Genomic DNA, 15,061 nt, shown 5'->3' on the forward strand with positions numbered 1-15,061 from the left:
GCGCGTTTAAAAGAGGACGGCGATGAAGTAGGCCCCCGGATTAAAGGTGCTATTGTTCTCGACACTGCTACCGGGGACGTCTTGTGTGACTTGAAAGACGCAGAGCGTTCCAACGATTATGGTGCGGAAACAAACTGTTGTTATTCACCTTGTGATGGTACAATTTTGACAGATGGAATGTTGTGGGATGCTCGTATTCCCACTCGCGCCATATACAAGTTCGACAAGTTGTCAAACGTTGGCTGTGGCTTTTATCATCCTAGCGGAAATGAAGTTATAGTAAATTCAGCAGTGTGGGATCTTCGTACGTATCGCTTGTTGCGTATGGTACCAGCATTGGACAAGTGCAGCATTAAGTTCAATCCGTCCGGTACCGTGCTCTTTGCTTACTATCCTTATGCTGGGGTGAGTATTTCTTTAATTCGACATTTCTTGTGCCGGAGCTAATTTATCGACTAATCTGTGGTCAGGGAGACTATTTGGAGCGCAGAAAAACTAAGCTAAAGTCTTGGTTTCGGGTATTGGACGCGCGTGATTATAAAGACATCACGACCATTGATTTAGGCCATCCCGTGTTTGACCTCAGTCTGAATACAAAGAGCACATTGCTCTCTGTCGTAGAAGGACGCTATCTGGAAGCTGGTGATCTTGAAGACGATGATTCCATCTGCCGTCTTTATGACGTAGGCAGAAAACGCCCTGCTGAAGATGATTCCGATGCAGAGGATGGAGAAGATGACTCAGATACTCTGGATGATGATGAGTATGACGACGAAAATTCCAGCGATGATGATGATGAAATGGGGGGAGACAGGGACACCGACGACAGTGAGGATTTAATGTCTGATGTTAGCTCTGACGAAGTCGACAGCACAAATGAAGACGAAGAGGATGAAGGCAGCGACGAGGATGTGGCCTCGCTTATTTTGGCTGATGAGGAAAATAGTGGTGATGAAGATGGAGATGGGTCGATTTTATCCGCTCAGGATCTTGGCTATTTACTTGATCCCCCGGAAACAACGTACTATGAGGTGCACGGTCAGTACTCGAGCGACGAAGACGACGCTGACGAAGACGAATAATGTTCTTCTAATTAAACAGCTTCTGACCGCAAATGGTAAATGCGGAAAGAACATAACAGGAGACTTTATGATAATAAGTGTGGACCATCCTGCTTGTATGGTTGCACACTGAACGCGAAACTGAAACGGTATTCTATTGTCGTTCCTGTGTTCAGCAAGGGTAGGGCGCCTTGCACTTATCGAACCCTATAAAATGGCAACCAGGCCTGAAGTTGTTTTTGAGGCACCGGGCTCTCAATACCACTCATATCGATCGCATTATTATCACCGATCAATGGACGTTCAGCACGTGATTGACTCTTCTACTAATCAGCTCGTGCGACATCCAACAGATGTAAATATGCTATTAACTCGTGCGCTAGCGCTCTTCAAACAGGCAAAATACGAAGAAACCATCCGGGACCTTAACAACGTTGTCTCTCTGGACACAATGAATGTTACTGCATTTTATAAGCGTGGACTGGCGTATCTGAAGCTTGATAGTGTGGAGCTTGCAATACAAGACTTTACGCGAGCACTGCAGATTAACCCAGAACACGTCAACGCTGCATACGCGCGCGCATCCTGTTACAACCTGATAGATGATTATGTTCAAGCCATCGATGATTACACTTCTGCGATCTCGAAAGACAGAAAGCACAAACTTCAGCAAAGACATCAACAGGAGCTGCGTCGGTCTGTTACTTTGTCGAGACAACAACTACAGCGACAGAAACAACAACAACAAAGCGAGAGCGCTAGTACATTTATCTTTTCTCAGCAATCGAAAAAGCGATGCTCGTTTCTCAAATCAGCGGAGACTGAAACTAGTGTTGAGAGTAGTTTGAGTAAAAAGGGACAAGATCCGTTTAAATGCACCACGGAGCTTGGCACCACGCCAGATGTAAGTAATACATCGCCGACTTCTCCAGCTGCATCTGTGATAACTTTAGTGGAACAGAACGAACTGCTGGGTGATGAAGAAAAAGTCAGAGCTGAAAGCAAAGCGTCCTCTTTCATCCCTGCACTTGAACAAGCAGAAAAACATTACGCTAGAGGCTTTCAGTACCGCCAAGAAGGCAACTTTGAGGCTGCAGCAGACGAGTATTCACATGCAATCCATCTCAATCCACACCATTTCAAAGCGCTCTTCAATCGTGGCTTCGCTTATGATAAAATGCAACGCTTTGATGCCGCTGTAAGAGATTACACGCAGGCACTGCACTTGGATCCACATAATGTTTTTGCTCTTTACAATCGAGGGATCTCTTTGGATCGCCGTGGGGATTATGCTGGCGCGCTTGCCGACTTTACCCGAGCGATTGAGGTTCTACCAACAAATGCAGACTTTTACCACAATCGTGGCTTTTGTCAACGTAAGCAGGGAAATTTCGAGTCAGCTATTGCAGATTACTCGATTGCGATAACCTTAGACACGAAACACTTTAAATCACTGTACAATCGCGCATACTGTTATGACAAGCTCGGGCGCTATGAGAATGCTGTCCAGGATTACACAGCCGCGCTGCAAATTGAACCCGAAAATGCCAGCGCAATGCACAACCGAGGAAGCGCATATGTTCAAATGAAAGACACGACCCGAGCCATCGCCGACTTTAATCGTGCTATCGCGCTACAGCCTCGATCAATATCAAGCTACAACAGTCGAGGGTTGTGCTTTGAACAGCTTGGACGACACGAAGAAGCTCTTCAAGATTTTAGCAAGGCACTTGACTTGGCCCCCCATAGTGCTGTACTTTACAACAATCGCGGCTTCTGTTTTCGCAGTGTTGGTCGTTTCGAAGAGGCTTATCATGACTACAGTTCTGCACTTAGTCTTGAACAACGCAATATCGATGCGTACATCAATCGAGGATACGCTCTTTGTAAGCTTCAACGCTTCGATGAAGCTGTTGCAGACTATAGTATCGTGCTTACACTCAATCCAAATAACACGAGACTTGTGAGCAATCCACCTTGTGAGCCTGGAAGCAGTGCTCACGGGAGATTACCCGCGAGTGAGTGAACTTGGCTCTGAGAAGTCGACAAATGTGCAATTACGGCGACCTGTTGTTGATGCGGTACAAGATAAGCAAAAAAGTCATTGATGTTCGAAGAGAGAGTGATACTTCTGGAGGGGAGGGGAACACAACTGTGACTATTATTATCGAACCAAGGTCAGAACTTAAAACCCGAATGCATTGCTGTTACACCAAACGTGAAGTTCGTATACGTCACACGCTTGAACCCCGCGTCCTCAATCATGGCCTTAAACTTTTCCTGTGGCGGAAATTGACGTATACTTTCGACTAGGTATTGGTACGACAAACGGTCATTCGCGACTTTTTCGCCTAATAGCGGTATCACATTAAATGAATACTACAATACATCAATTAGATGCCTGATTACTTCAGAATCCAAATCATGATAAACATCCTACCGCATCGTAAATTTGACGAATGATCGAATTGGGAACTTGGCTGAATTCCATACACATGAAACGGCCTCCGGGTTTAAGCACACGATAGGCCTCTTGGATGGCACGGTCCACATGAGTGACATTTCGGATTCCAAATACAATGGTATACACGTCAAATGTGTGGTCTTCGAAATCCAAGTTCTCAGCGTTGCCCTCAATCCACCGAAAAAGCGATTGGTCCACGTTGGGCAACAGTTTTGCCGCGCGTTCCTTGCCTACTTGGAGCATAGAAGAATTTATGTCGCACACTGTGATCTCAGAACCTTTAGTGCCTTGGGGCGATTGAAGAATTCGATCAGCGATACGAAATGCAATATCACCAGTGCCGCCTGCCACATCCAGACACTTTATGGGGCCCATAGGGTGAAGCGCATCTACAAATGCGTCTTTCCAAAGGCGGTGCATACCACCACTCATAAAGTCGTTCATGATGTCGTATCTAAATCAAAAAGCGATCATACGATAGAAAAAAAATTGAGTATGAAGTTTCTCTTACTGCTCAGATACACTGTGGAATACAGACGCCACCATACGCTCCTTGTCCTCCACAGGCACCTGCTGGAATCCAAAGTGTGTTGTCGAGGTGGATCTTGCAGTGGGGGTGGATCTTCGTGAGGAAAAGCGAGCAGCTGTAGGAAGAGTGTGCACTAAGCCAGTGGCATGAGGCATCCGGCGTATCATTGTTGTGGCGCTTAAGTCGTAAAATTTTGTGGTTGCGTATATTACATCAAAGATTTGTAGCTTTTTGATAACATAAAAAATTACACAGAATGATTATGAGTGAGCCCGCGCAGTTAGCTGTAAGTACAATCTGCGTCTTGGTGGTTTTAGCGGTAGCTGTAAAGTTAAACGTATATGATAGATGAACGTGTGCTTATCTACCCTCTCCACTGCGTCTGCATATTCCTCGCTATTCTATCTAACGGAGAATCGATCCGAAAATTGAACATTGTTATAATCGCTAAGTAATTCGCAAAATATTTCACTGTAGCTAAATGAGCCCATGAACAGCCCATGAATCTAAAAATAGAAGCTACTTTTTTACAAGAAAAGTTAGTTAATGCATAATTTGTTGGATCAAGATAATTATTGCACATTTTTTAGAGTTAATAAATACTATTATGAGTCATTAAAGCTGATTAATTATACAATTCGGCAGACGCATCAAGGGGCCGATTTCGACGACGCACCGGTACCTATCTCGCTGGAGAAAGTAAATCGCGATCGCAATCTTGTAGCTAAGGCTTCACGTGGACTGTTCACTTCTGCCGTAAGACTGTTACAGCAATGGAAAGCGCCGATAGATAGTTGAACGGTTTCGCCACGCAGCACAGCACACTCATGATCTTCTAGCTGAGATGAGGAGTCAGCGAAAGCCAGAGATCTGACAATATGTCTACTGATCGTGAAATTACAGCACGCTGATACATCGCAAGCGATTCTAATGTTGCAACTATGACAAGTTCGAGCATATGTCTTGATTGCAATACCTAACTCAGCTTCTACTCCTGATGTATGGGGCTCACGAAATCAAAACATTGTCGAATGGTGAGCTCTAATGCGCCTCCCAGTCTCGAGAAGGCAAAAAAGAAGGAGTCGTATGAAAAATCGTCGCTATCAAAAGCACGGCACAATCTCGGAGTGGATTAGAAGTAGCAAGTTTGACAGTCTTTGCTCTGCGGGGCTGCCCGGTGAATGCATTCGGCTTCAAATGTCGAACACGACGAGATTCTGGCAATATGTGACCTTCTCAGCGTGATCAAGCACACCGGCGCTCATATTGACGCAAGCTTCTCCCCCACGAGTTGAATGCAAACCACAGCGCTAGCCGTGACGGATCAGGGAGCACTGTCAAAGAGCACATGTCAGACATCGCACATTTCATTCAACTTGTGCTTACTGGTGCTCTTATGCCGGTTTGTAAGCGGAGGATCAAACACCGACGACAAATAAAAAACAAGGCAGGGAAGTCATCAGGGATCCAAGGTCCGCCCTGTCGGTGCCCTCTCTAAAACACTAGCCCTATCTGATGACGTCCAGGAGCATCAAGAACTTAATTTTGTCGAGGAATCTGATGCCGACTATTAATGACCAGGCGGCGGATAACACGGTAGATTTCCAACCAACCCAGCAAGTTTTGAAATGTTGCCAATAGACTGACAAGCGCAGCGAGAAGACGGTATCGACATCAACTAAGAAAGCCCTCGACAAGATTCGACAGTAAATGGCGAGATTTCGCTGAGATCGTAACTATTTTCAACGATCATACAAAATCCAAAGAGATCCATTGAATGGCTGATCTTCGACAGCCCCACGCGATGGAGTAGTACACACGCCATTTTAGAGCGCTTCGAGTTTATCAAGATTGATTTGAATGCACTCTTTGCTCATCGAACAGCGTCTCTCAGAGTTACAGAGCTCCTGAACTTGGTGCAGAAAGAGTTTCTGGTTGCGAGGATTGGCTTTAGCTTGATGCTTGCTACGGATCTTGATCCCATTGGCTCTGGTCACAGAGCGTCTCGGCGGTAAGAAATGCTCTTGCAAGCTTTCCGTACGTGTGGATGATCAAAAGATACCTGCAGGACGAAAACCTGATTCACGAAGACATTGCGGAAGTTAGAGACAAAGCATTTGCCAAACAAACTCTTTGCAATATGCATGACAAGTGAATGCTATCAAATTGACTTGAACATCGTATCACGGATGCATGACACATATTTTCCTACAGATTGCTGTGATATAGTATAATTATGAATAAGGTTTCAGAGTGTTAAGCTGACATTTAAATGATTCCAAGACATAAGACGAAGACGAAATCATTACTTTTGCGCCTCTGGGTAAAATACTGACAAATGGAACCTCCTGTAAGCACCCAATCACATAGTTTCTTTCAGAAGCAAATACTTTGAACGGGCAAGTATCATGGTACTGAGAGGTGAGTCGCATCGGTCTTACACATCATACTATACCTCGTGAATGTAAGGACAAATTAGATCACAACCATTAGTTGTATGCTCTTTCTGGTTCACATGCCATTGCTGATGTAGTTAATTAGCTTTTAATACTGATATGGATATTCCTGAAAAAAATTAAAAAGTGGGAAGTGTAACAGTCTCTTCTCCGCATCCGGGTTTGTATCGGCTTAAAACAGCTGGCTGTTGTTGTCACTTGAGCTCCATGTATTCTGCCATCTGTGGAGCTGATTGTTCATAAAAGATTTGCTAAACTCCCCGCTCAAAATACTTCATGGTTCTCAGAATTGCCAATGAATATACAATAACTCTAATCCCGCAAAATGCTCTTGTAAAGCTGCGGCCTCTATGAATGATAAGACAAAGTTAGACTAAGCTCTTTCAAATTGAAAGCCATCGGTTGTATATTCTTCACAATTGGACGTCGAATATCTGATCATCCTTCAATATCTGCCCTTTCTATCTAAATTGTCTTTCGTGCGTTAAAACAGTTAACATTATGTTTACATTCTTGTTCTTTTTTTCTTCTCACCAAGAAAATCAGAAAGGCTTTGACTAAGAGATTTTGTGCACTTGTCATTTAACTTAACAATACTATCATGCGCTTCCAAGGCATTAAGTCGACCGTCGCGCGTCCAAAGGCGCTCACTGTTTCGCTTGAAAATCCTGTGCATCTCATTGATGAACAAATCAATTCGTTTGGGCCTCATCTATCGAAGTTTTACATTCGCCTCCTACTATTAATTGGTGTGAGCTGGGCGATTCAAGCTGCTGAGCTCGTCTTGCTTATCTTCACGCGAGTGCTTGTTACACAAGAGATTAAAATGGGCACACAAGTTCATGAAATTTGCGGAGTCGGTATTTTAATCGGATCAACAGCCGGAGGTCCAATCTTCGGCCACGTCGCGGATAAATTTGGACGTCGAGCTGCTCTCATTATCGCGATGATCTTCTCTTTGGCTGGACTTGCAATATCATCTTGCGTGAATGTTGAGTACATGTTGATACTTGGTCTTGTGATTATCGGTTTTGGATATGGCGGTCAACTCGCTTCAACTTTTATTTTGATCCACGAGTTGACTCCCCGCTCTATGAGTTGTCGCATAGTAGCACTACTTAATGCGTTTACAGGGTTTGGTGGGTTACTTGGTGTGGTTTTAACATATGCAGTGGCGCCACAGCTTGGATGGCGCACAACATACTTATTGACGTCTGGACTTGTGCTTTACGCATTTGTGTTGTACTTCATGGTGCTAGAATCACCTCGTTGGTTGGCAAGTGTAGGTCGTACGAAAGAGGCTTTCAACATTGTAAAAGACATTGAGCAATCTGGCAGTCGAATGTTGATCGGAAATGATGCACAGAAGGCAGCGCTTCATTCAATATCTGTTCAAAACCTATCAGCGACGATGATGAAGTCTTCACAGCCTCAGCAACCGACGCCAACTCTGGTTCTGTGGATCTTGTGGATAACCATGACCGTTTCGTCCTACACACTGGGCGTCTACTTTCCAACACTTATCAGCTTGAACGGCTATAACATATTCACAAGCTGGACTACAACTAGCGCACTGAAGATTGCCCAAGTGGTTGGCTCAGTCACAGCAGCAACAGTATTGGACGCATATGGATCTCACCGCTGCTTTGTAGTCTTTGCAAGCTTAGCAGCCACTTTGTCAATTGTGCTGAGTTATATGGCTTGGTGGCCTGCTGTCGTCATCTTCTTTTTATTTATTGTGACGGCCTTACTCTCTGCTGGCTGGAGCTGTGTTCTTGCGTACACACCGATACATTACGAGCTTACCCACCGCGGGAGCAAAATGGGGTACGCTATTGGAGTCAGCCATTTGGCCGCTGTGGGAGGACGTTATTTGTACCCTTACATGTTTAATATCTGGACCTTATCGGTGTCTATGCTATGCTGGATTTCTGGTGGACTCTTGGTAATAGTTGCAATAACAATTGGTGTCGCACCAAAGTTTGGATACAGGCCGTTGGCCCAAGAAGACGACGATTCCTTATGTACTTTGAGTCTTAATTCAGATTTGGAGAACATGTCAACCCCAAATATCGAGATTCTAGATGAGAAATCAGTAATGACAATGTAATTATTCTACAGTGCATCTTCTGAAAGCTTCAAAAAACGATCGCATTTATTCGCCATTTCAAAATGATGTCAGCATCTTGACAAGCTGCAGACATGGTTACCATAATGAACTAGACTTTTTATTTTGACAAACTGGAATTGTATCATGTATCTTAACAATAAAAGAATTTAGAATCAATCATACATTTTCGATCCACGAAATCTGAACTCTTGTGAAGGCCGTTCATGCATAGAATTGGGCAACCTACGATTGGAAAAGGCCGATCATCATTGCAGCTGACCACTCTATTTGTTCTTACTAAGACGCCTACAAATTATGTTATTTCTGTATTCAAACGATTGGACAATAAGAGTTTCCTTACTGATGTCTAGTCTTTTAAAGTGATAACAAATTATTGTCAAAACTTGCGGTCACAATTTGTTTTACACCAAACGTATCATACATTGTTTCTCGGATTAAATTAAAAAAAATGGTACGGTGATGACAATATGAGGGGGGGGGCTCGGAAAAGGAGAACCCGTGAAAGATGAGCTTCTAGCCTCGCACTGATGCAGTAAGAACCTACTCCCTTGCGCGGACTCGTAGAGCCGAAACGTCGAAAATGCGAGCTGCAAGGTGACATTGATAAACTTGCTAGATATGGTCGTAATGTCGACGACGGTGAAAGATCCTCCGTGGGATTGCAACATGAGGTGTTATTCATCCACTGCATGTCAAGACACTTTAAATATTAGTCATTTGGGGGAGGTAACACAGTTGGCGGTGAAGACTGAAAGCGGTAATAGCTCGCCTAGTTGTTTTACTAGCATACTTATAGAATCATTCAGTTGTCGGGAGAATCATAACTGGCACTCACTGTGAGTTAGCGTACAACTAGGGAAAATTTTATCAAAGCCTAGATTAGCGAAGCTAGACGACAATGCTTCAGTCGGAAGCGGTCATCAATTCCCAAGGTTGCAAGCAAAAAACAATACGACCGTGTAATATTCGGCGAGGGAGATTATTCTGACAAGGAATGCATCAAAACGACAAACATCACAGGCGCTCGCTTTACCAAAAATGTGTGCAGGAGGCGCTCCAGATTCTGATCTATCTGTCAAAGATGGCGGGATTGAGCGGTCTGCGTCCGATAAAAATCCGCCGCCGCGATGGCAGCAGATCCTCTTTAAATGTAGTAAAGTTTACAGTCGTCATGAAGGATATCCGAACAGGTGTAATTTGCATGAAGGCTTCTGATATCTGACGTACTTCATTCCAAGAAGCGGTGGGACTGCAGAGGACAGATATCATGCCGCGAGGACCGGACAAACTCATCAGATGGAAGTCTTCGAGTGCGCCAGAGGTAATCAACCTCAACCACGCTAGGAAATTCAGGATTCTTCAGTAGCCAAAGCAGCATCATAAATAGCGCAAATGGTATATAAGTGAAAGTATTCGTATCATGTGTTTCACCATGTCTATACAAGGAGATGTGTATGCAGATTCGGGCGCTCAGTTGAGTCTATGGAGTAGAATCGTTGAGTTTTATAAGACACAAGGTGATCAACCGGACGTACGGAGGTCCTTGTAACATATTTGGGACCCATTGACCAGGACTATTGATTGTTTGGATCCTGCTCTCGGGCTTTGTGAAGGCACAAAAAGTCACGATGGATTCAGCTACCTCATACATTAACGCTCGACATGTGACTGTCAAAAGCAATAGGTAGTACAGGAAGCATCTACAATGCCCAAAAACTACAGTTTCCACGCATATTTTGACACGTACAAGTCGACAGTGCCGAGTCTTTTTGCTAGATTTGAGATGTTTTGACAACATAACACATTTACTTGTTATGTGGTCTCATGAGAGTGTGGCGTGGCTTGAGCATCATAAGCCATTGGTTGACCGGAAGCGAAAAATTGTTTTTACAAACATATCTTCTGGTTGAGCGTTGGCGAATCATGAAGTCATCTCAGCCATGCAGCAGAGGTAACTTTAGTGCAATCACGATGGTACAATAGCTTCTGTGCAGAATATAATCAAATTTCCACGTGTAAAATTGAAAGACAGATATGGCAGTGAGCTGCGATTATCAGATAAAACAGAGCAAAGCGAACGTGTATCCAGGTCTAAAGACTGTATTGTTAGATAGGCATTGAAAAGGTGTAGCCTGGTCCCCGGAGTTCATTCTCTTATAAAGGTGTAAGCCATTATTTCCCGATCCAGAACCACTGAATCAGCACTGCCAGGCGATACGCTTACGTACAGAGTAGTAAGCGCTGCGTAGAAGAATTTTTCTTTTGTGCATAAAAAAATCTAAATTTTTCACAATGTTGTCTGTTCATCTTCACTCAATCTAGTAGAAACTAGCATAAAGCTGGATGTATGCAATAAATATACGATGGAACGGTCACGGTTAGCAACGGGAAAAGAGGTGAGCTCATCGTCAGTCATGAATACGTCCATCCTTGTGAGCACTCAGTGCGAAGAGTAGGAACGCTAACCTTAAGAATTTGTAGATCTTGTTTATGAGTCGTTGACTAATTATCACAAAGTAAAAACAAGGAGTCCACCACTTGCAAAGCAAACCGGATCTATGAGTGCGCCACGAGACTGAAGTGGAAGTTGTAACCAAATTAGTGCTTACCAAGAGAACGTTGTGACGTCGAAAGCGCTTTCGTTTTTGCAAATGTCAAGACGGATCTGTTTAGAGTAAATTTTCCATTTACTGTCGATTTTGTGTGTCATGATAAATAGTGGGTAAAGGCAACTTGCGCACGCTTATAAGTAGCAAAAGTAACAGCTAGTCCAGCGCGAGCGCAGTATTTTATGCTGGATACACCGCAGAATTACTTGGACAATTGGAGTTTATTTTATGCTCTTATCATGATTGACGGCATAATCGAGCTATCTGATAAGAATTGCAATCCCCTCTCAGATTTGCCTGGGGGCATTTAGAATGCCGCAATGACTGTCCAGCTTTACAGCAACGTTACCGATCCCTGGCTCAAGTTGTTTGTAGCTTGGCCTGGAGGTACCTGGTTCGATACCCATAGGATCGAATCAAGGAAGCAGGAGATATGTCACTAAAGTGGATAAGCAATCATACCCCTGAGGTGTGACCGCCCTGCCAACTCGTATTCAACTGGGTGTTTGATGGTTGGGTGGGAGAAGGCCCTATTGACCGAAAAAGCACCATAGTGTGATGAGGGGTACGAAACCCGGTTCCAATAAGATGCGGATAGCTAACCAGCATTCCGCGCTAGCGAAAACTTAAAATTAATGTATGGGTTCCGGTAGCTTGAATCTCTTTCTACAGCAATGTTAAGTTGTCTGGTGACGTAGCTGGTCAGGGAACATTGTGCCTATGGTCAAAACTTCTTCGGGAATATATCAGCTAAATTCCTGTAGAGCACGGGGTGACTTCGATTATCAGATTAAACGCAAGCGAGCGGTGCTCGAATGTATAAGCTCGATAAATATTTGCCATTTCGTAATAGGGTATTTTTGGTTCCGTCGAGATCTAATTTCTGGATTCCTTGATAGATAAGCGAGCTTATGGGCAGAGTTTCAAAAGCAAAAGATAATTATAGACTTTTTTACGAAATAAATTGGAGGCGGTGGCTTATTCTGACCAGTCTATTACACAAGTAAATTACAAATTATGCTAACATTGCATGGACTTTCACCGATCTGGCTCATTGGCATCTGTTGAGCTAAAATCATTGTCCATGGCAAATCTGTAGTGGCATAGTCGACATGAAAAGCCGATTTGAATATGCAGGAGCCATGGCTGGGGCACAAATGATTTTTTTACAGCTCCCATCACCGACTTTTTGACATCTATCATGGTACAATTACAACTGTTTTTTTGCGTCTCGCTAGCTTGCGGTAGCAAAGAACTATATAACTTCTGGCAAGGATGTATTTGCAATAGATTATGCATTTGATAAGGCAATGTCTCACCTGCTTGGCTCTCTGGCATTTGTTCTCTTTACATATCATGCGTCGCTGCACACAGCGGTGTTGCTACCACATCTCTCAAAGAGAACGGCAATATAGTCAGTCACCTTCTTATCAGGTACCTCTTATGGTAAGGGATAAGACGGATAGGTCTAATGTGGTGGAGGATACGATTTCATGACAACGTAGGCTATGAGCTGTCGCATGGCACGATGATGACGCCACGCATTGGTGAAGTAATACGTACAGCCTATGGAATAGTGGGTGAAGTGCTACTTTACGACGCTAGCCAGTTTACAAAATCAGTGTCTGCAGTCTGTGAGACTCTGTTTTGACTATGCTGCATAAAATTTTTATTTTCGTATCGAAAAATCGGATTAATTTACACTCTGATTATACCGAAGAAAAACCAGAACCATCTTGTGGGTTACGTAGCTTTGCTAAATCTATATCACGATATAATATGTCCGTTGGTTGTGAAGAGGTATTTCGGAGAAGGAGCTACCCTCTTGACCATTTGAACTATTTAACCTACCCACAGCACTAAGGCAGCAAAACGGTGCTGATCCGCCGGGGGTGCCGCAATGAAACTTGGCGCGATGGCGAAACCCAAAGTGTGCATTAAAATTGGCCTGTACTAGTATTGACTACATGCCGACAGAGTCAACATGCCGCTATGAACAAGAAAATTAACCGAGTTTAGCTGAGGAAGAATTGCCATGCATTAGCACGACTCGTGGAGCAAAAAGTGGTCTGATTCCACGTCGAGCGACACTGCGTCGGCGGGCACTTTAGTATGCCCTTACTCAAAACACTTCTGTCTTCGTCTTCTTGAAAAACAAGTTTCTTTAGCACAGCCCGCCTTCCATTACACGTGCAAAATGACCTTGTTTCAAGCACGAGACTGAAGATGAGCGAACTCCTTCGCAGCTAGAATATGAGGTGATTAATTTACGCCACAACGTCATACTTTGTACTTCAAAAAGACAGGTTTACAGACGGTTTACGTCCGTTGCAGTACAGCTAATTAATAAATGTGCCAGACGGTGATTCTCTCACCCAGTGCACGAAGTGAGCACGATATACTTCGACTCTATCGCCTGCTACCCATGGTGCATCCCAAACGTGAGATACATTTCTTACCCAATAGCTGCTGCTTTATGAATATTCAGTACACCAGAGAAGCGCCTGCATGTTGTTCTTAAAGGTGCTTGTTGAGTGATGTTTGAGCGCTCGCTTTGCTACTTGTTTGAGCGGAAGGCCTACACGCATAACTGTGTAATAGCGCGATAATATCGATGCGCTCAATTTATTATCACGCCGTGATTGAGTCGGCAAAAGCCATGGCAGCTTCTGCACTTGCGGACGTAAACGCCGTGGATATTAATAAGATATATCTCAATGCTGATGAGCTGGAGGTAGTCTTTAAATCCACAATGTGTCGCACATATTCGACGCAGTGGGTGGGCTCCGACTGCAAAACGTGCAAGCACCAATGTGGTTCACATCATAGTGATCAGTACATTACTTTTCTATTTTGAGCGTATATTATACACTTTTGTGCAACTGTGCAAAATTTAAAGCAACTTTAAGTAATGGTATTCATGAGGTGATCGGAATCCGTTAATGAATACTTCACTGGACATGTGGGTCGTGAGCCTCATGTCATGCAATTCATACGGTCCAATATCCATTCTAATATAGCGCTCTTAGTTTTAAAAAAATATAAATTGGAATATCTGATAGCTATAAGAGCAAATAAGTACAAAGTAAAATGAAGAGGCAATCGAATGACATTTAAATGAAGCGTACGAAGCCAAAGTCTGTGTTTTGTCAACGCGAACTCTATGGCTAAAAAGATTTTTAGTGTGCACGACACCACCCCTGTTTATTTAAAGGCACTTTCTAACCTTACTTAGCTCTCAACATCAACTCCTTTGCAGGACATGAAATTGTTTGAAGATGTTAACAATCACATGAGGTTGGTTGGGGTATAAGAGGCGGAAGCGGCAGCTGCCTTACAGCTTCGCGAAACTTGCAGGTCTTCCATCCGTTGTAGCCCAGTCAACGTCTTTTTCTTGTTGATGAGGTCAAACGCACACTTGCGCTAAGGTTGTTTCTTTTTTCTGACGGAGTTGCGTTCACGATCAAAAAGTCTTTGCCGAGAAAGAAGTTGTGGTATCAGACATTTGACTTCCAGTCGATCAATGCTCCATGGCGATTAAACCTCGCCATACTTACGACTAAAGCACATATTATAAAAGTAGGTCTGAATACCTTTTGAATACCGTTTCAAGCTGTCAAACCAGTCTCACAAAAAGCCAAACAGGATCTTTGAGCCTTCGGCATGTCCCCCTGGGCAAATTGAGCAGATTCTGTGTCCGTATTTAGCATCCTATAATGCCATAGTGATCTGTATATTGGTGCCAACAGTCGCTTGTCGTATGCAATTGCTGATAAAGACTAGCGGCAGTGGAGAAGTGTGTAAGCTAATA

General features: G+C 43.7%; 5 protein-coding genes across 5 annotated transcripts; 4 read left to right on the forward strand and 1 right to left on the reverse strand.

Annotated features, from left to right (window-relative positions):
- Positions 1-118: 118 nt before the first annotated feature.
- On the forward strand, positions 119-1,082 carry PHALS_07727 (HIV-1 Vpr-binding protein; the record flags this gene model as incomplete). The annotated part of the gene is made up of 3 exons (XM_024721245.1): positions 119-121; positions 220-405; positions 471-1,082. The coding sequence occupies 3 exons, from the start codon at positions 119-121 to the stop codon at positions 1,080-1,082; spliced, it is 801 nt and encodes a 266-aa protein (XP_024586363.1).
- A 193-nt stretch (positions 1,083-1,275) lies between these two features.
- PHALS_07728 (udp-n-acetylglucosamine-peptide n) lies at positions 1,276-3,087 on the forward strand (the record flags this gene model as incomplete). The annotated part of the gene is made up of 2 exons (XM_024721247.1): positions 1,276-1,757; positions 1,824-3,087. 2 exons carry the CDS (start codon positions 1,276-1,278, stop codon positions 3,085-3,087), a joined length of 1,746 nt encoding a protein of 581 aa, XP_024586364.1.
- A 152-nt stretch (positions 3,088-3,239) lies between these two features.
- Positions 3,240-4,221, reverse strand: PHALS_07729 (ubiquinone menaquinone biosynthesis methyltransferase ubie; the record flags this gene model as incomplete). Its single annotated transcript, XM_024721248.1, has 3 exons — positions 3,240-3,440; positions 3,502-3,979; positions 4,037-4,221. 3 exons carry the CDS (start codon positions 4,219-4,221, stop codon positions 3,240-3,242), a joined length of 864 nt encoding a protein of 287 aa, XP_024586365.1.
- A 452-nt stretch (positions 4,222-4,673) lies between these two features.
- PHALS_15249 (uncharacterized protein) lies at positions 4,674-6,592 on the forward strand. The gene has a single exon (XM_036407271.1). It carries the CDS (start codon positions 5,099-5,101, stop codon positions 5,297-5,299), a length of 201 nt encoding a protein of 66 aa, XP_036263510.1. The 5' UTR covers positions 4,674-5,098; the 3' UTR covers positions 5,300-6,592.
- A 519-nt stretch (positions 6,593-7,111) lies between these two features.
- PHALS_07730 (Synaptic vesicle transporter SV2 (major facilitator superfamily)) lies at positions 7,112-8,620 on the forward strand (the record flags this gene model as incomplete). Its single annotated transcript, XM_024721250.1, has 1 exon — positions 7,112-8,620. The coding sequence occupies one exon, from the start codon at positions 7,112-7,114 to the stop codon at positions 8,618-8,620; it is 1,509 nt and encodes a 502-aa protein (XP_024586367.1).
- Between the last annotated feature and the right edge of the window lie 6,441 nt (positions 8,621-15,061).

This window comes from Plasmopara halstedii (genome assembly GCF_900000015.1).
Source record: "Plasmopara halstedii genome assembly, contig: Scaffold_3120, whole genome shotgun sequence".
Classification (NCBI taxonomy): domain Eukaryota; phylum Oomycota; class Peronosporomycetes; order Peronosporales; family Peronosporaceae; genus Plasmopara; species Plasmopara halstedii.